This window comes from Salvelinus namaycush, chromosome 16 (assembly GCF_016432855.1).
Source record: "Salvelinus namaycush isolate Seneca chromosome 16, SaNama_1.0, whole genome shotgun sequence".
Lineage (NCBI taxonomy): Eukaryota > Metazoa > Chordata > Actinopteri > Salmoniformes > Salmonidae > Salvelinus > Salvelinus namaycush.
Genome location: NC_052322.1, coordinates 3084720 through 3106601, shown reverse-complemented (window position 1 = coordinate 3106601; position 21882 = coordinate 3084720). Strand labels below are relative to the sequence as shown.

The 21882-nt window shown below is 42.9% G+C and overlaps 1 protein-coding gene across 1 annotated transcript; it reads right to left on the bottom strand.

The window, feature by feature from the left end:
- Positions 1-620: 620 nt before the first annotated feature.
- On the bottom strand, positions 621-20655 carry LOC120060909 (V-type proton ATPase 16 kDa proteolipid subunit). The gene is made up of 3 exons (XM_039010338.1): positions 20360-20655; positions 2200-2383; positions 621-1894 (listed from the first exon to the last, which is right to left on the bottom strand). Exons 1-3 carry the CDS (start codon positions 20430-20432, stop codon positions 1690-1692), a joined length of 462 nt encoding a protein of 153 aa, XP_038866266.1. The 5' UTR covers positions 20433-20655; the 3' UTR covers positions 621-1689.
- Positions 20656-21882: the final 1227 nt, after the last annotated feature.

Sequence of the window (21882 nt, the reverse complement as noted above, 5' to 3'; positions counted from 1 at the left end):
ATCTAGTCATACGACTGATATGTACTTCAGAAATCTACCCACGTAACACTTCCAAGTCTGAGAAAGTGTGCTGATATTGAATCGAGAGCAGAACTGTCAGTGCAATCCGCTTCACCACAACCCAACTAGGTAATGTTACTGTAAAACTCATTCTACGGAGGGCCGAGTTTCTGTGGCTTTTCCGCTCCTCCCTTGTACGTGATAGATTAAGGAACTCCCCTCACCTGGTTTTCTAGGCCTTAATTGAAAGGAAAAACCAGCTGGCACTGCTCTCCATGGAATGACTGACACCCATTATAAACAAATGGGCAGCTGCAAATCGTTTTACAGACTTCCGATTTCTCCCAGCTGAGCCACCAAATAATTACTCAAATCCAATATTTGTTGTGTGCGTGCGCATGTCGAACGGTGGCGGAAATTATTTGAAAGTGACCACCGATCTTCTGGTCAGAGGCAAGAGGACGGCCACCCGCTGCTTTAAAGTACACTCAGCTGTCCTCTAGAGGTGAATACTTGATGACAGAGGCATTAACCATTGTATGAAGAATGACTTTCTCTGGTTGCTGAACGTTAAGTATGAATTATAACTAAAATACAATAAAAACAGCCACATCCTTTAATGGATTGTTTTATGTAAAAGTGATCACAATGTGAGACATAATTAATTTGAATTAGCATAAAGGTTATTTTTAATAAAAATTGAAGATAACATTTGTAAACAATGAATTGAGCTAAATGGTACCCTTTTTTCCAACCAACATGACCTTGAAAATAACCCATATCACCTGTGAAAACAAATTCCTACACAAACATCACCTGGCTACCTATTTGAATTACACTATGGTACAGTAGTAAGTATGGCAAAGTACAAGGAATTTTCAACCAAAAACTCCACACATGTTTACTGGAAACAATGTGTGGTGAAAAATCTACAGATGAGCGGGGATGAAGAAGCTGGAGAAGATGTTTTGAAAATTACACTTGTGAGACCCAACACTGGGCAACAACCTTTAATGCAATCAAACAGCGGTACTACATGAAAACATTCGAAACACTTCAATGTTTTCATTCGGATTAAAATAGTTACACAACTCCCACTCCACCAGCCACACACTAAAGGCAATCTTAATTTTAAACCAAATAATACATCCAGATGAACTCCAACCACATCACAATTAATCCACAGTGCATTAAATCTATATAATTCATGGGGAATTAAAGATTTTTGCCCCATTTAAACATTTATAAATAATGGAAAAACAAAAACATGTCCATACATATTTTTTGTTTCTTTACAAATAGATCCTCAGACATTAAATGCAGAAATCATGTAAACAGCCAAATCAATGCAGGAGGAGAGAAAGCAGTGGGGCCCTTTGGTCAGCTCTCAAAGACCAGAGGCAGAAACCAGCAAGAAACCTGGCAAGCCTGGAGGCTGGTAAACCAGTGGGGCGAAAGGGAATCTTCATACATTTTGCAACACACAGGACAGACAAATCACTACATTACATTTGACTATCAAATTGGGACGACTGTACACATTGTAGAGATAAGACCATATTTATGGAGCCATTTTTTATTATTTTCATACTTATTTTGTCATTCGTTTCATTTATCCAGTATTCCGTTTATTTATTTTTCTCTCCTTCAGCAACATAAAAGACAGATTTTGGTGGAGAGGTTGGTGGTTTATTTCGTGGACAGGATGAGGGCCACGATGAGGCCGTAGAGCCCGAGGACTTCGGCGAAGATTAAGATGAGGATCATGCCCACGAAGAGCCGGGGCTGCTGGGCCGTGCCCCTAACCCCCGCGTCACCTACAATACCAATTGCAAAGCCAGCTGCCAACCCGCTCAAGCCCACACTCAGCCCAGCACCAAGATGGAGAAAACTCCTACAACACAACACAGGGGGACAGAGGATTAACATAGTATCAATACAGTGGACAGGGTTACTAAGTGATACCGAATCGAATGAACAATGACAATAGTAAGGAGATGTTTTCAATTAAAGATTAACAAAATATTGGGCAACAAAACTATCATTTTTTAAATGGTATATAGATTTGATCTAATATTAATGTCAGGCGTAATGGATTGATGGACCAGTTGCCTCAGAGCCTGTTAGAAGTATTAGGAATCGAGGGGAAATGCAAATAGAGCCAATTTCTAGAAATAAATGGAGATGGGAGAGACTCACTTGTAGAGGGTGACCTTCTCGGAGATGTTGTTAGCGATGAGCACCGCTACTACCAGGCCGTAGATGGCTATAATACCCGCCATGACCACGGGAATGATGGACTTCATGATGAGCTCTGGCCTCATCACTGACATGGCAGCAATCCCTGTTCCACTCTTAGCCGTGCCATAGGCTGCTCCCAAGGCTGGTGGGGGGAGGGGGAGAAGAAGAAAAAAAGAATTAGATCCATAGAGATACAATCTAAGTAAATAATTAAACGCATAAGGGATAAATCAACAAGGGGCTATGCGTTCTATGGAAAAGAATGAACAATGTGGAAGGCGTGTTCCACGACACGCTAACCGAGTGGAACTGACCTGCCAAGGAGTTACATTTTCCCAAAGAACGCATAGAGCCCCGAGTTGATTATCCCCTTCATACAATGGCTATAATTTAAACACATTCGCCACTAGAAATGAGTTGATTTGACAGTGGAAATGTTTTAAACATCCACTGAAGTACACACACATATACATATATACATATACATATACATATATATATATATATACACACATACATATACATATACATACATACACACAAAAGTATGGACACCCCTTCAAATTTGTGGATTCGGCTATTTCAGCCACTGACAGTTGTATAAAATCGAGCGCACTGCCATGCAGTCTCCATAGACAAACATTGGCAGTAGAATAGTCTTACTGAAGAGCTCAGTGACTTTCAACATGGCACCATCATAAGATGCCACCTTAACAAGTCAGTCATTCAGATTTCTGCTCTGCTAGAGCTGCCCCGGTAAACTGTAAGTGACATTATTGTGAAGTGGAAACATCTAGAAGCAACAACGTCTCAGCCACGAGGTTGTAGGCCACAAGCTCACAGAACAGGACAGTTGAGTACTGGAGCACGTAAAAATACTCGGTTGCAGCACTCACTAGAGTTCCACACTGCCTCTGGAAGCAATGTCAGCATAAGAACTGTTCATCGGGAGCGTCACAAGCCTTAAGATCACCATGCGCAATGCCATACAATGTCAATCTAGATGATTCTGTGCTTTGGGGAAGGCCCTTCCCTGTTTCAGCATGACAATACCCCCCCATGTAATCCCTGTGAAAATGGCACTGACAGATGGTTGCCTCGCTTCTAGTTCTTAGGAAACTTTGTGGTTTAAATATATATATTTTAATTATTTCTTACATTTAGCCCAGAAAATGTTGTTTTATTAGATACAGCCGGGAAGAACTATTTATTTATTTAACCTTTATTTAACTAGGCAAGTCAGTTAAGAACAAATTCTTATTTTCAATGACGGCTTAGGAACAGTGGGTTAACTGCCTGTTCAAGAGCAGAACGACAGATTGTACCTTGTCAGCTCAGGGATTCGAACTTGCAACCTTTCGGTTACTAGTCCAACGCTCTAACTACTAGGCTACCCTGCCGCCCCATGATATTGAATATCAGAGCAGCGGTAACTGACCAGGACTATGACTTTACCGAAGAGGATCCTTTGTTCGCACCACCCAGGGCAAATGAACGGATTCCAGAGGCCGATCCAAAACTAGGCCGGCGAAGGAGAGGTACTCGGAGCGGTCTTCTAGTCCGACTTAGGAGGCACGCACACCATCCACCGCTTCAGAGTATATTACTCGCTAATGTTCAGTCCCTGGATAATAAAGGGCAAGAGTTTCTTTCCAGAGAGAGGAATTGTAACGTACTCGGTTTCATGGAAACATGGCTCTCTCGGGATATACTGTCGGAGTCGGTCCAGCCATCTGGGTTCTCAGTTCATCACGCCGACAGGAATAAACATCTCTCCGGTAAGAAGGGTGGGGGTGTACGTTTCATGATTAACGACTCATGGTGCAATTGTAACATACAGGAACTCAAGTCCTTTTGTTCACCTGACCTAGAATTCCTCACAATCAAATGCCGAACGCATTACCTCCCAAGAATTCTCTTTGGTTATAGTCAAGGCCATGTATATCCCCCCCTCAAGCCGATGCCACGACGGCCCTCACTGGACAAACTGGAAACCAATTATCCTGAGGCTGTATTTATTGTAACAAAGCAAATGAGGAAAAGGCTGCCTAAATTCTATCAGCATATTGACTGTAGTGCTCGTGCTGGAAAAACACTCGATCACTCTTACTCCAACTTCCGGGATGCATACAAGGCCCTCCCTCGCCCTCCTTTCAGCAAATCAAACCATGACTCCATTTTGCTCCTCCCGTCCTATAGGCAGAAACTCAAACAGGAAGTACCCTTGCTAAGGACTATTCAATGCTGGTCTGACCAATCGTTATCCACACTTCAAGATTGTTTTGATCACGCGGACTGGGATATGTTCTGGGTAGCTTCCGAAAATAATATTGACGAATACACAGACGGTGACTGAGTTATCAGAAAGTGTATAGGAGATGCACCCACTGCGACTATTAAAACCTATCCTAACCCAAAACTGTGGATAGATGGCAGCATTCGCGCAAAACTGAAAGCATGAACCACCGCATTTAACCATGGCAAGGTGACTGGGAATATGGCAAAATACAAAACAGAGTAGTCATTCCCTCCACAAGGCAATCAAAACATCAGTATAGAGACAAAGTGGAGTCGCAATTCAACGGCTCAGGTACGAGACGTGGCAGGGTCTACAGACAATCACGGACTACAAAAGGAAAACCAGCCACGTCAGACACTGACGTCTTGCTTCCTGACAAGCTAAACACCTTTGCCTGGTTTGAGGATAACAGTGTCACCAACGCGGCCCGCTACCAAGGACTGTGGGCTCTCCTTATCCGTAGCCGATGTAAGTAAGACATTTAAACGTGTTAACCCTCGCAAGGCTGCCGCCCCAGACGACATCCCTAGAACACGTACTCAGAGCGTGCGCAGACCAGTTGGCTGGTGTGTTTACTGACATATTCAATCTCTCCCTATATCAGTCTGCTGTCCCCGCATGCTTGAAGATGGCCACCATTGTTTACCCTTTACCCAAGAATGCAAAGGTAACTGAACTAAATGACTATTGCTCCATAGTACTCACTGTCATCATGCAGCGCTTTGAGAGACTAGTCAAGGATCATATCACCTCCACATTACCCGTCACCCTAGACCCACTTCAATTTGCTTACCACCCCAATAGGTTCACATTCGATGCAATCACCTTCACACTGCACAATCCCATCTGGACAAGAGGAATACCCATCTAAGAATCCTTTTCATTGACTATAGCTCAGCATTCAACACCATAGTACCCTCCAAGCTCATCATTAAGCTCGAGGCCCTGGGTTTGAGTGCTCAGCCCCCTCCCTGTACTCCCTGTTCACCAATGACTGTGTGGCCAAGCATGCCTCCAACTCAATCATCAGGTTTGCAGACAACAGTAGTAGGCTTGATTACCAACGACGACGAGACAGTCTACAGGGAGGTGGTGAGGGCCCTCGGAGTGGTGTCAGGAAAACAACCGCTCACTCAAACAAAAAGGAGGTGATCGTGGACTTCGGGAAACTGCAGAGGGAGCACCCTCCTATCCACATCGACAGGACAGCAGTGGAGAAGGTAGAAAGTTAAGTTCCTCTGCGTACACATCACTGAAATGGTCCACCCACACACGACAGTGTGGTGAAGTAGGTGGAATAGCACCTCTTCAACCTCAGGTGGCTGAAGAAATTTGTCTTGTCACCTAAAACTTTTACAGATGCACAATTGAGAGCATCCTGTCGGGCTGTATCACCACCTGGTACGGCAACTGCAAACGCAGGGCTCTCCAGAGGGTGGTGCTGTCTGCACAACGCATCACTGGGGACAAACTACCTGCCCTCCAGGACACCTACAGCACCCAATGTCACAGAAAGGCCAAAAAGATCATTAAGGACAACAACCACCCGAGCTGCTGCCTGGTCACCCCGCTATCATCCAGAAGGCGAGGTCAGTACAGGTGCATCAAAGCTGGGACCGAGAGACTGAAACAGCCATCTCAAGGACATCACTTAAATAGCCATCACTAGCACAGATAGGCAGCAGCCTATATACACACAGACTTGAAGTCATTGGCCACTTTAATAATGTTCACATATCTTGCATTACTCATCTCATATGTATATACTGTATCTTAGTCTATGCTGCACTTACATTGCTCGTCCATTTATATATTCTTAATTCCATTTCTTTACTTGGATTTGTGTGTAGAGTATATGTTGTGAGAAATTGTTAGATATTACTTCTTAGCTATTGCTGCACTGTCGGACCTAGAAGCACAAGCATTTCGCTACACCCGCAATAGCATCTGCTAAAAATGGTTTGTCGAGATGTGGAAAAACTTGACTGACATGCAGAGCCCTGACCTCAACCCCATCGAAAACCTTTGGGATGAATTGGAACGCTGACTGCGAGCCAGTGCCCAACCTCACTAATGCTCGTAGCTGAATGCAAACATTCAGGATATGGACCATCTCCATATTAATGCCCATGATTTTGTAACGAGATGTTCAAAAAGCAGGTGTCCACATACTTTTGGTCATGTAGTGAAGCTAGTAAGTTTACTAGATAGTATTTGCCATGGTAACCTAACAGACTTGCTAGTTTAGCTAACCAAACCACCAGTCCAACTTGCTATTATGAAAATCGAATTCAACAATGCCAACTCGACTTTTGCTTTAAAAAGCAGCTGAAACAAAACATTTACTATAGCCACCAAATTCTACCGTGCAAATATACTGTGCATTATAGGGAAATAATGCATGTTCTAGAATGCCCTTCAAGCCAATCAGAAAGGAGTATTCAACAATACCATGGTATAATTATGTACTATTTAATTCTGTGATTAGATCAATGTACAAATAGAGTAGAATACAGAGTTGAGCAATATGGAGGAACTGAAATCGAGGATTAGCTAACAAATTCACAACTCCATAGTTTATGTTCCCTGTACAAGGTCAACGTAGCTACAGCTGGGAAATTCTTGTGTATAAGGAAATGACCAGCATCATGTTCTCCAACACTGACATAGCCTAACCACTGATAATGTGCTTGACTGCGGATCTCAAACCAGCCACTCTATTTAACAGCTACGGTTCAGGGCAAATTCTCTTCACGGCAACCCATAGATAGAACAGAGAGCTGAGGTTAACCCTGTTCATTCCATTTCATGGCTTAAAAAAAAAAAAAATCTGGCTTTCATCCTGTGCAAGAGCTGCAGGAATCTAAAAATCACTCCACCTCCCCGACTGCCTGAAGAATAGACTCATTAGGTTCTCCATACAGGAAGCTGCTGACTTCAGAGACCAGCAGATTGTCACATCCCTGCAGAGGCAACCAGCAGCAGAAGTAGCTCAGAAAGGACAAACCAGCACCAGCCGCCACAAACAATCTGATGTCACATTGGCAGCACTTAAAAAAATAGATGACATTTCTATGACAGCGTTAACCGGTGTCATGTGAAAATGTTCACATTCTGGTAGTTCTGTGTTCTGATCAATTGTGGCGTTATGTTTGAAAACATATGTAACATCTGAACCGTTTGAGCTAGAAACTATTTGGACCCAGGTCTAAAAAGCTGACTCTCAAACGCATTGTCCATTTTGATCTACAAGCTTCAAGGGACTCATCTGAAGTCGGAACCGAGAACAATCAGAACATTGAATTGGGAACACTTTTAGCTGGGAACATTTTTACATGACAAGCGGCAGCAGGGCACTAATGTAATAGAGGCCCAGCAGAATGCAGAGTCAGCACGCCGACAGGAGGCTCAAAACGACACAGACCAGGATGCAGACAGCCAGAGAAGTCAGAGTGCCAACGTCTGCAGGAGGGGCAGAGAATACGAGGCAGAACAGTGTTGTGATAAAAATCAATACTCTCATGGGCCTCTAAAAAAGGATGTGCTCAGTCAGTAACAGGTCAGCCGACTGGAGGATAAAATAAATATCTAGACAACGGCGAGAGCCTGTCACCAGCGTGGGGGCGACAGGCCGCCATGGCCGTGAATCAGAGGCAGAATGGGCTGACGAGATTTCTCCCACGCCAAACATGCATCACCCGCAGCGAGATCACACTAAACTGACAGCCCTGAGTTGGCTACGACTGACCAGAGCGTCTAATATGCAGCCTGACTAGCATTTACTGCCTGACTGTCTGCGCCACTCTTACCTTAGCACTGTGCAAGAAGGACGACACTGGAAAAGGTCATTTGTGTTGGTGGAGAAAGATAAATATTATGTTTGCCTCAACCCAGCAAGGAGTGCTAAGAAGCTCCAGGATATAGCAACAGTATGTGAATACGACTTCATCGAATAGCCTAGAAGAAATTGTGCCCAAAAGGAGTGAATTAGCCAGTTAGACGTGTTACATGTAGAGATTTGCATTCACTGTAGATATTACAAAACACTACCGAGTTTGAGTACCTAGACCTTTAAATCTCTCTAAACAGGTCTCTTGCACTGCAGACTGACCACAAAACCCAGGCAATATTGTCATGGGCGGTGGATCAATGATGCTCTTTTGTGAATGGCTATGGTCAGCCTCCATGAGTACTAAAGGGAACATTGGATTCATCTTAGACTATTCTCTCTCTCTATGAGTGAGTCCTTGTGTGTGTAGAATGAATAGAACAGGGTCTGCAATGGTTTGCTTGATTCCATTTTGTTTCTCACTCTCAAATCACTTTAATTTTTTTAATAGAAAAACAAAAGAAATGTCCACAACAATGCTTAAACCACACCAGGAGATCACACCAGGAATTTCAGGTGTAGTTACCCTTTTATTAAATTGTGCACCAGCCAGAGACCGTTGCTTGGATAGCAATATTTCTGCAGCACTCATCTGGTTGCAGAATTAGCAAAACAAAATGGCCACTGGATTGATGCAAATAATCATTATATCATTCTGCAAGTCAGCCAAAGGCTAGAGGTCTTCACAGGTCCAAAAAGTTGGACCCCGTTCCAAAATGGACATAAATACATTTAAATATAGAGACCCGTTCTGAACGGACCCGAGGACAACTAGACCCGTTCCGTATCGATCTGGTCGACCCTGTCCGTACAGTGAGGGAAGCAGCAGAAAGATAGGGGGCAGCATTCGGAATTTGATGAAAAGCGTGCCCAAAGTAAACTGCCTGCTACTCAGGCCCAGAAGCTAGGATATGCATATAAATGGTAGATTTGGATAGAAAACATGCTAAAGTTTGTTAAAACTGTTAAAATTATGTCTGAGTATAACAGAACTTATTTGTCAGGCGAAACCGAGGACAAACCATCCAGGAATGTTTTTGTTGTTGTGACTTTTCAATGGGTTTTCTATGGGAACCTAGATTTGTGGCACTTGGTTGCAGTTCCTATTGATTCCACTAGATGTCAACAGTCTAGAAATTGGTTGATGTTTTTCTTGAGAGAAATGAAGAAGTATGGATGTTCAGAACGAGGGTCCAGCCTAGTGCTCTAATGTTTTGACGCATGCTCCAGGTCACGCGCTTCACGTCGTTTTTTCCCCCGGTATTGAACAGTTTATCCCGTCTTAAATTTTGTTGATTATTTACATCTTAAAATACCTAAAGTTGGATTAGGAAAGTTGTTTGAAATGTTTGGAGCGTTTACAGGTAATTTAGATATTTTGTAGTCATGCTGGGCGAGTTGGAACCAGTGTTTTTCTGAATCAAACGCGCCAAATAAAATAACATTTTGGATATACAACTACGGAATTAATCAAACAAAATGACCTTTTGTGATGTTTATGGGACATATTGGAGTGCCAACAGAAGAAGTTCTTCAAAGGTAAGGTATGAATTATATAGTTATTTCTAAGTTTTGTTGCGCCTGGCGGGTTGAAATCTGATTTTCATGTTTTGGTACGCTGGGGGCTGTCCTCAGATAATCGCATGGTTTGCTTTCGCCGTAAAGCCTTTTTTTACTAAGTTAAGCTTTAATTTGGTGTATTGCACTTGTGAATGTATGAAAGGTAAATATTTCAAATATTTTTATTTTGCGCTCTGCAATTTCACCGGCTGTTGTCGAAACGTTAGCGGAACCCCTATCCATAACAGGTTTTAAGCTACTTTATTAACCGGAGGAGATAAAGCGTGAAAGGAGGGAGAGAAAGGTGTCGCTCTAGCAGGCGGGGTAGGGGCCGTGCTTGTGGGCAAGTGACACAGGGCGCAGGGACAAGGGAGGGAAAGACCGCAACTAACCAAGCAGACTCACGCTATAGTAAACTAATAGCTGCCATTTCTAGGTTATCTAATAGGATTACATAGTAACAGTCCTGACTGCATCAAACCAGGAGACACTAGTTAAGCTAGAAAATGTTAGTTGAGGCTGCAGTGCATGCACTCATCCTACATTTACAAATAACGCCATTCAGAATATTACGCATGAGCCTACCTGTTGGCTCTTGGTAGTTGTAGCCTATCCTCCTTTAACTTTCATTCCATCAATTAGATGTCCCAACGTGCCACACAGAGAGGCTCTATGACTGTAGCTTATTGCTGCGTTGATGAAAAGTCAGTTAAAAGTACACATATTCAAGACAATCAGATCTGACCCAGACCCGTGACATTTAGAATTCTGGTTCCAGACCCCGCTAGGGTCCCGGATCGGGGCTCGGGTACAGGTGGATCTGTGAAGACCTCTAGCATAGGCAACTTTGTAGTTAGGCTAACATATAATTGAGAAGATTTTGGGTATAGACTTTCCATTTACCAGAAGATGGTTGTTGTTACATTAGCGTCATCGCTAATGGCTACACAAAGAGGTAGACAATCACGCACACAGACAGGAGCATTCCTTTGTTGTTGCCTATTCAGAAAGTTAAAGAAAATACAAATCACTGATGCTTTTTGTTCAAGTTCTTGGGCAAATTAAAGAATTTTCAACACAAAGTTCAACACATTTAGTGAATTTCCTACTAAGTTCAATACGTTTTTTAATATTGTTGAATTACGTTTCAATGTCTGGATTCCATGATTCCGTCCACAACGCAGATTTTATAGGGCCCTAGCATTGGCACAGCAGCCACAGAGTGAAAGAGTTTTCTGAATAGTCTGCATATTTCAACATGGTTCTTCAAGAGTTTGCAGATACTTCACATGGAAGAATGCAAATATGCCCTTTCAGTGGGTGGCTAATAAAATATGAATCAATAAAACCATCCATCTCTTAAAGTAGGGAGGATTCCCACCAATCTAGCTATGTTGCATCCAATCCAACAACAAAGCAGTCCAACTGACTACTTGGTTTACAGTAAAGTCAACAAGAACATTTTAGTTCCGTCAGCCCTTGAACCTGCTTCAGGACACATTCCTTGGCATGCAGCCTCAAGACATTTCATACAGGTATCCAGAGAGCTCCATGTATTGTCAAGGCAGCCTGAAAGAAGGCAGTGTCTCTGGAGCTTTGTGTGATGATGGCTCTAGACTAGAGGAAGTGGCTGGCAAATCCTTAAAATGTGCACATCGCAGCCAGCCACCCGCCAGACCCCTACAGACTTATTTGTCACAAGACTGATGCAATCTATGCAAGGTTAAATTATTCTGCTCCAACCTTGTCAGACCATTGAACCGATTCACACATTTTAAGTGAGGCACAGTGTCACACACTAGTGCATTTCTAAGACAAAAGTAGTATCAAATTACAGGCACTAAAAAAAAAATTGCTTCATATTCAACATATGTGAAAGTTGTTTCCAATGACATCGGTGTGCATCGTGCAATAACCAATTACGAGTAGGCATTGCCTAACAATTGTCTACTAATGTCATTGCAAACACTTCAATTCCTGTCTTTTTTACTACAAAACATAGAAACGTGCTATGTTCACATGTTGATGTTGGTGCGGAGACGGATATGAAGTTGAAAAATATCCCTATTTAGACCTGATGGATTTACTGAAGACTGGTGTAATAGCCTAGCACCTTTCTCAATCCCTCATGGCAGGGAAGTCCATCCACAGAAGGGTGATGTTACAGTTTACATGATATGGGGTGTTACTGTGACCGTACTACTGCAACACCGGCGGTCACAAGTCATGATGGCAGTCAAATTCCACGTGACGTTTAGTCACGGTAATTAGGCTTCTCCAAGCTCTGATGCTGCGGATGGTCATTAGTAGCCAACAAACTTGCTAACTAACTGGAACTCCGCACGGTCCCGCCAATCGCTCTGACATCAATGTGAATGTAATCCAAAATCTAATCAAACACTACATGAGAGCCCATGAGCTCATGTTGAGCAACATTTCTATAGGCTATGCAATTGCGTGAAAAAAAAACTGATGGGCTCTATTAAAAATAGGAGGATCCCATCAGCTTCTATAGGCGTAATATATTTATTTCTCAACTTCCCTAATATTAAAACACATTTTCCCCCTTTACAACAGAAGTGTAGCCTACCTGGCTGGCATAAAAATGTACTGGGGGGGGGGGGGGGGGGGGGGGAATGTTCCTCCATTCGCTAAGTGCATAGATAACATGTATTTTCTTCCCCTGCCCCGACAGGTGCATGATAATGGTTCATTCTAAATCAAAACAAATTTCACTCATTATTTAGTATATGTAAAGACAAGATTAATCAAGAATAGTGTGATGGGTGACAATAGCCTATCCCTTGTGAATGATAGATTATCACTTGTGAATGATGCCCAGCTTGTGTGCAGCAGTAAGGCAAGAAGCGCATGCCTTTTTGTGACTTTTTCCACACACACCTCAACGCAGCCTAGCCCATAAACCTATATATCCCATCCCACAACTGTGTTTGGAATATTTCTCTTGCACAGAATAGGTCAACTTTTGTACCATGGGGGAATAGTAGATTGACATAGGCTAGTGCTCTTGCTTTTCAAAAGAATTCCCCCGGTTGGAACATTTTTGAAGATTTATGTTAAAAACATCCTAAAGATTGATTCTATACTTCGTTTGACATGTTTCTACGGAGTGTAATGGAACTTTTTGACTTCCGTCTGCTCCTAGTGATCACACGTCATGAATTTGGAATACTGGGCTAAACGCGAACAAAAAGGAGTTATTTGGACATTGATGAACTTTATCAAACAAATCAAACATTTATTGTGGAACTGGAATTCCTGGGAGTGCATTCTGATGAAGATCATCAAAGGTAAGTGAATATTTCTAATGCTATTTCTGACTTCTGTTGACTCCAACATGGCGGATATCTGTTTGGCTTGATTTGTTGTCTGAGCGCCGTACTCAGATTATTGCATGGTTTGCTTTTTCCGTAAAGTTATTTTTTTTAAATCCGACACAGCGGTTGCATTAAGGAGAAGTATATACACTGCTCAAAAAAATAAAGGGAACACTTAAACAACACAATGTAACTCCAAGTCAATCACACTTCTGTGAAATCAAACTGTCCACTTAGGAAGCAACACTGATTGACAATAAATTGCACATGCTGTTGTGCAAATGGAATAGACAAAAGGTGTAAATTATAGGCAATTAGCAAGACACCCCCAATAAAGGAGTGATTCTGCAGGTGGTGACCACAGACCACTTCTCAGTTCCTATGCTTCCTGGCTGATGTTTTGGTCACTTTTGAATGCTGGCGGTGCTCTCACTCTAGTGGTAACATGAGACGGAGTCTACAACCCACACAAGTGGCTCAGGTAGTGCAGCTCATCCAGGATGGCACATCAATGCGAGCTGTGGCAAGAAGGTTTGCTGTGTCTGTCAGCGTAGTGTCCAGAGCATGGAGGCGCTACCAGGAGACAGGCCAGTACATCAGGAGACGTGGAGGAGGCCGTAGGAGGGCAACAACCCAGCAGCAGGACCGCTACCTCCGCCTTTGAGCAGGAGGAGCACTGCCAGAGCCCTGCAAAATGACCTCCAGCAGGCCACAAATGTGCATGTGTCTGCTCAAACGGTCAGAAACAGACTCCATGAGGGTGGTATGAGGGCCCGACGTCCACAGGTGGGGGTTGTGCTTACAGCCCAACACCGTGCAGGACGTTTGGCATTTGCCAGAGAACACCAAGATTGGCAAATTCGCCACTGGCGCCCTGTGCTCTTCACAGATGAAAGCAGGTTCACACTGAGCACATGAGCACATGTGACAGACGTGACAGAGTCTGGAGACGCCGTGGAGAACGTTCTGCTGCCTGCAACATCCTCCAGCATGACCGGTTTGGCGGTGGGTCAGTCATGATGTGGGGTGGCATTTCTTTGTGGGGCCGCACAGCCCTCCATGTGCTCGCCAGAGGTAATCTGACTGCCATTAGGTACCGAGATGAGATCCTCAGAGCCCTTGTGAGACCATATGCTGACACATGCACATTTGTGGCCTGCTGGAGGTCATTTTGCAGGGCTCTGGCAGTGCTACTCCTTGCACAAAGGCGGAGGTAGCGGTCCTGCTGCTGGGTTGTTGCCCTCCTACGGCCTCCTCCACGTCTCCTGATGTACTGGCCTGTCTCCTGGTAGCGCCTCCATGCTCTGGACACTACGCTGACAGACACAGCAAACCTTCTTGCCACAGCTCACATTGATGTGCCATCCTGGATGAGCTGCACTACCTGAGCCACTTGTGTGGGTTGTAGACTCCGTCTCATGTTACCACTAGAGTGAGAGCACCGCCAGCATTCAAACGTGACCAAAACATCAGCCAGGAAGCATAGGAACTGAGAAGTGGTCTCTGGTCACCACCTGCAGAATCACTCCTTTATTGGGGGTGTCTTGCTAATTGCCTATAATTTACACCTTTTGTCTATTCCATTTGCACAACAGCATGTGCAATTTATTGTCAATCAGTGTTGCTTCCTAAGTGGACAGTTTGATTTCACAGAAGTGTGATTGACTTGGAGTTACATTGTGTTGTTTAAGTGTTCCCTTTATTTTTTTGAGCAGTGTATTTAATTCTGTGAATAACACTTGTATCTTTTAACAATGTTTATTATGAGTATTTCTGTAAATTGATGTGGCTCTGTGCAAATTCACGGGATGTTTTGGAGGCAAAGCCAAATGTAAACTGAGGTTTTTGGATATAAATATGAACTTGATCGAACAAAACATATATGTATTGTGTAACATGTTGTCCCGGGAGTGTCTTCTGATGAAGAATATCAAAGGTTAGTGATTCATTTTCTCTCTATTTCTGCTTTTTGTGACTCCTCTCTTCGGTTGGAAAATCTCTGTATGCTTTCTGTGACTAGTTGCTGACCTAACATAATGATATGTTCTGCGTTCGCCAAAAAGCCTTTTTGAAAATTGGACACTGTGGTTGGATTAACGAGAATTTTATCTTTAAAATGGTGTCTAACACCTGTATGTTTGAGAAATTTGAATTATGAGAATGCTGTTGAATTTGGCGCCCTGCAATTTCATTGGCGAGGGGTTCAGCTAGCATCAGCTCAGTAGCCTACATAGTGATATTTTATTTAAACACATTGTAAAATTTAGACGATTGGTCGAAAGAACATACTACTCTCGGTCGCCCAAGATTTGTATTTTATTTGTTGTCAGGGACTGCCGTAGTTCCAAGGCTATTCATGATGTCTCTATTACAAGTGAGACTAACCAACATTTGTGATTCCATTACGGTGCCTCCACCTTGCAAGAGCTGATACCTCCCACTTCGAGTCTAGAGATGAAAGAATATAATTAACTAGGAACTGCAGTAATATGAAATTAGTGTGAGACTGTCTTCACAGGCTGCTGTATAATGCACAGTGCACATATGTTTCAGTGGGTGTGCTTAACCCAGTTCTCAAAGAAATCAACTCCAGTCTACAATTGTTGCCTTTGAAATTATCATGAAGCACAATATAGGCAATGGTTTACAAATGCATACACAAATCAGTAGATAATGTGTAAATTACCAGTTTGTTTCTCAATCATGGTAGTGGTGGTGTTGTAGTGACATCGCATGATGGCAGGCTCACGTTTCATGTAAAGAAACCCTGAAAGATACTTAATGCTGCTGGGCCTGAAAGGAAATCACTGGTGTCCCTGGTCGCCCCCCTCCAGATCACTCCCACTGCCAGCCACAGGAGCTACCCACGCTGCCCTGTGCTATCGCTAACCATAGGAGCTCAGGGTCAGCACTAAACACGTATAGGGCTCATGCTAGGTTAGCCTCTTGCTAGTATGTTTCCTACATACAGTACCTACACATTGGGTATAAATGTATGATTCTTTTAGTGCAATAAATAGTTTCCTCAGATTACTTGCAATAGTTTCACCTGACAGGAACCTCTAAGTGAGAGGGTCACACACCCAGCAACAGCTTTGAAGAGGAGTAAAATTGGGAATACTTAACGCAAACGGACAACTGGGATCACCCTTCCGCCACAAGTCATTACAGAGTTGAATTAACTACAATAGAGCAAGTAAGGATAAAAGTAATCAGGAAAAAATAGAAAAAGGACAACTTTCCCCAAATATGAGCTGTCATACACCTGCTCTCGATTGTGCAGTCAACCAGCATCCTAACCATTTAGGCCTTTTACTCAAAGCAACGGCCCTGGTCGACAGACAGGCAAAAAACAAAACGCGTACACCAGGGAGGGGCCTTCGGACTGTGTTTGGGAAACCCTGCTCTATAACATAATTTAGCAGCATGTCAATTTCCTACTACATGCTGCATCAGAACACAACCAGCTTTGCCAACATGTAGCCTAAGCTATACTACAAGACTACAGGGGCTATTGATAAAAGGCACTTCAACTTTTGAATTATTAAATAAGGAAAAACATTACTCCGTACAGACATTTTTAATTAAACATTAAGGAATAAATTCCGGCCTTGTGATGATCCAAAACATGTCTCTTGCAATCAAAGGCACAGTTGATTGGTAATTTGATGCTGTGAGGTAGCATATTGTTAAATGCTTTGAGTGAATGCATCAGACCTAACAGGATAATTTAAAAAAAATCGAAGACAATACTTATCCATCCCTGTCCTTGTTTGTCACAAGATCAATAGACAGTTGTTTCTACACACTCACTTGCCCCTGAGGCCTTCAAGGATATGAGCAAGCGATCAAATGAATGCACTGACATTATTTCAACTGAAAATGAAAACAACGTGGCTCAAACGATGGCAATCCCTAAATGTTTTGTCTCATCACTTTAGCTTGTTCTCCTACTGGTAGTGCTGAGCGATTGGTGCTTTTTGAGGTCGTTTCGGTTTGATTAGTTAAATAAATCATGGCAATCTTCAATTTCATTTTTTTAATAATGTTGTTTGAATGCTGTAACACAGAAAACTCAAGTCCTATGGATGATAGCGACTGCTCATCACATTACGTAAATAAAACATTTCAGTTGTGTATATTACATTTGTTTTAGGCTTATTTGACAACTATTATTTCATTCCAAGTCATCAACTCATCGCTATAGAGCTGCTGCCTATGCTGTCTGACAAAAGCACTATTTTAGTAGTTCTTCAAAGTAAGGTATACTTTTATGACTGCTGAACACCAACTATCAATCTTCGATTATATATTTTCAGGTAGAGATACCTCAAAGAAACTGCTCGCTCTCTCCCTCCCTCCCGATCACGTTCTACTGTCTCTCATCTCAGTCTGGACAAGTAGGTGCGCAATGGATGCTGGTCATTGTAGTTAGTTTAGCTCAGAAAACATAATTATGTAGAATATTGGCCTGTTGGAAACTACAACTGCCTACTACATGGCACAGTTTGGGCACGATCTGATTTACACTACATATCCAAAAGTAGGTAGACACCTGCTCTTGGAACATCTCATTCCAAAATCATGGGCATTAATATGGAGTTGGTCCCCCCCTTTGCTGCTATAATAGCCTCCACTCTTCTGGGAAGGCTTTCCACTAGATGTGGAAAGGCCTGGCTCGCTGTCTGCGTTCTAATTTATCCCGAAGGTGTTTGATGGGGTTGAGGTCAGGGCTCTGTACAGGCCAGTCAAGTTCTTCCACACCGATAGACAAACCATTTTGGTATGGACCTCGCCTTGTGCATGGGGGCATTGTCATGCTGAAACAGTTCTCCAAACTGTTGCCACAAAGTCGGATGCACAGAATCGTCTAGAACAGGGGTTCTTAAACTTTTTCAGCCTGGGACCCAAATGAGATCGAATCGCCGAGCTGACAAGGTAAAAATCTGTCGTACTGCCCCTGAGCAAGGCAGTTAACCCACTGTTCCCCGGGCGACGTGCATGTCTATTAACGCAGCCCCCGCACCTCTGGGTTAAATGCGGAAAACACATTTCAGTTGAAGGCATTCAGTTGTACAACTGACTAGGTATCCCCCCCTTTCCCTTCGTAATTGACTGCTAGCCTAAGCTAGTAGCACTATGCACAAAGCTGGTGTAGCCAGCAGATCCAACCCGCTTGCTAACAGCTGCAATAAAGTCAGACAGCATTCCTGTGTATATTAAGACACCATGGATATGGCTCAGAAAACATACCTCAATTCATGTGTGTAGCCCAAACTGTTACACCAAGAACATTGAAAGACTGCTAGTTTAAGTAAACTGCAGTTTGGCTTCATGCTAGCTAGCAGTAACAGCCCACGGTGCGTTGAACAACAAAAGAGCTGATTGGGTGACACTGCCAATCCAAAATGGCTGCTGTGGCTTATGCTCTTCGTAAGGGACAGCGAAGGTAAAAAGTTGGGATAATTCAGAGTACATCCCTGGATTAAGGTACAGTTTCAGGGCCATATCTCTTGCCAGCTCCTTGGGTGTCAAAGGAATGTTGTTTGACCCTAGTGCAGCTGTAAACAAGCTGATCGAATTGTGGTATGTCTTAAACCGACACAAATAATTGAGAAAGAATGACCTAACAACGCACACATTTTTCAAACACATTATTTTGGAGGTGTGGTTGCTGGTAAAGACACAGTTTAACAAAATACTGGGCAACTTGATTAGCTAGTTATTGTTGTCTAACTAGTTTATTGCATCCACCGTGGAGCCCAGTTTCATAATATTACCGTATATCCCAGCTGCTTGCCGTAGCTTTGAAGTAATCACGAAAAAAATATAACTTATTTAAGGGCATTTTTCACCTATTCCCAGTTTATTGTTCAACCTCACAATGCCTGCTTTGTTATTGTTGGAAATTACACTAGCCCACTTTGCTGGAAGTTAAAATGTTAACAAAAAACTACTCCTGTAACTGAGGTAATCCCATTGTTTACTATTGGGAAATATAGGTATGTCAGTCTACCTATTTTGCCAAATATCTCGCAATTTGTATATCTTTGAATCAATTTCAATCTCCTCTTTCTAATTATGTAAGGCTGGGCAGCATACTCTGTCGTCATCAATTGCTAGCCCCAAAATACCTTTTGCCCTTGGAACGCTGAGCTCCCCCCATTGTTTTCCTATGGAAAGGCATGCTGGTATATTTCGCCAAATATCTCGCAATGTGTATATTTTGATTTTTCAAGTCGGATACCATTTTAATCAGGATAATATCCTCTTTCTAATTACATAAGGTTGGGCAGCGTACTCTGCTGTCGTCGATCGCTAGACCAGAAATAGCAAAAGTTGAAATTTTTCCCCTGCTTCCTCTTTATGCAGACAGAAGCACACTTGGCACCATTGAGTTGCGAATGTTTACTTTCTACACGAGTTGTTATTTTTCCGTTTCGTCCTAAGAACAGATTGTAGTGGTAGAATACAAAAAAATGTGCAATTCTAAACGTCACTCCAGCCAAAACAGGCTCTGCGGACGTTTCGTTAATTTGCTATGGGATCGGGCTAGTGTTCCAGCTCAGCAAACTTTCTTTTGACATTGTATAACCTTGGGTGAATTTAGACTCTTATTGTCCAGCCTACTAACGTTACATACGCCAATGACAATTCATGGAATCTCGTCCAACTCCATCCCTTTGGTTAACTGTCCGACTAACTTTAGCTTTATCTGGCTAGCTAGGAAATGTATTAGATAGCAAGGCAGTTAGTATTTTTACTGAACTAGGTAGTTATGAGAACGAGTTTCGATAAAAGCTAACAAACATTCACTACGCAGATACACATGACTCAAGTGCGTATACGCTAAGTTAGCTAGCTATGCAGCAGGTAAACTGGGTTAGGTTGCTATGTAGCTAATTAGCTGGGTTAGCTAGCTCGTTCGCTGTCACGCTAACCGTTTCTGTGCTGGTTTCAGGCATTAAAGAGATGCGGTTTGAATTGACAAATAACAATGTAAAGATAGTAATTGAATGGTGTGATAATTACCGCTGAAAACCATAGCTGCAGAGGCACCCATCACTGCGAAGAACGGAGCGTATTCGGGGCTTTCGGACGACATTCTCTAAGTTACAAAAAACAACCACGAAATACAAAACGGATATTGCGGTTCCCCTTAATGGCTTACCGACTAAACCTATCGAAGGCCACACGCTCTTTCAATGTAAACTGGGAAACGTATGTAGCTAACTAGCAATGTAAATGGACTAGTCACGAATCTTCTGATAATTACACGGCGTAGCAGCAGCACAAAATGGTGAAGTGGAAAATATCACCTGACTGGCCAAACCCCATCATCTACTATATGTAGGGAAGGCGCTCGCAAGTACCTCTAATAATGATTTACAGCAGCACATCAAATTTGATTTAAACTACAAATAAACAATTTGATGCATTTCTGATTTAACCCATCCAAAGTAAATTGTTTATTTTTGGATTATGTCCATTCTTTTTTTTAAGGTAATCCCCTATTTTAGTCTATTTTGGTGTGCTCCGCTGCAGGGTTTCCCTTTGATATCTAGCTAGGCAATGACTGACTAAATTCCCCATTGAGTGACTAAACTGTACAATGCCGTTATGAAATCATTCAAATTGATTTCTGCATTTGGCACTGGGATACCATGCATGAGAGGGTCATTTACAGTAAGATGTGATATGCAGCAGTGGAGCGTGAGTGACTGTGTGATCGAGGAGCAGAGAATCCCCACTGTATCGCTCCCAGCAAGGGACAGCATAGGAGTAGTGAGTCCTCCCACCCCTCCTTTCTCCATTCCCCCCCCCCCCCCTCTACATCTTTTTATAGGCAGGCGGTGAGAGCGACCCCCCCCAGCCCCTTCACCCATGATGTAATCACAGGTCATTTTCTAGTCTACCTTTTCCTCAGCTAGCGTTCCATAGGCCCTTCTATCTGCCAAATTTGACACTCACAATGATCATTAAATACATGATTTTGTAATATGGATATAAAAGTCACAGTTGAATGGAGATCATTTGTGCTCTGGTTCTTTCTCTATGGTGGCTGAATGGCTATTGATCCAGTAATCTTATTACTGTGATGTTTGAGGAGGCAGCTTGAGATAAACCTGCCACAATGGAGAGGAGGCTATCGTGATCACAATATCCTACCTGCGATGCATACTCAGCAGGCTCCCCGCCTGAACATTTTGTCACATGAAGTCATATATACGTGTGTGTCTTGGTTAATGTCAGGATAGGTGGATCCATGTTCACCGATACAGCCATGGTCTCTTGACAGTAGAGGTTAATCAGGGAAAAGCCATGGACTTCCACTGTGCATCTGTTTTATGGATAGTGGAAACTCACAAAATAGGGAACCATGTGAAACATTGTCACAAGGGCATGATTCAAAGTGTCCCGCAGGAATGTGTAGATCTGAAAGGATTGGATAGGATCAAGCAATATGGCAAGCCTATCAGAGGGCAAGGAGGAGCTACAGCCATAATTGTTTATTTATCTTATCTCTTCAGCTCTATACAATTGTGTGGTTAGGG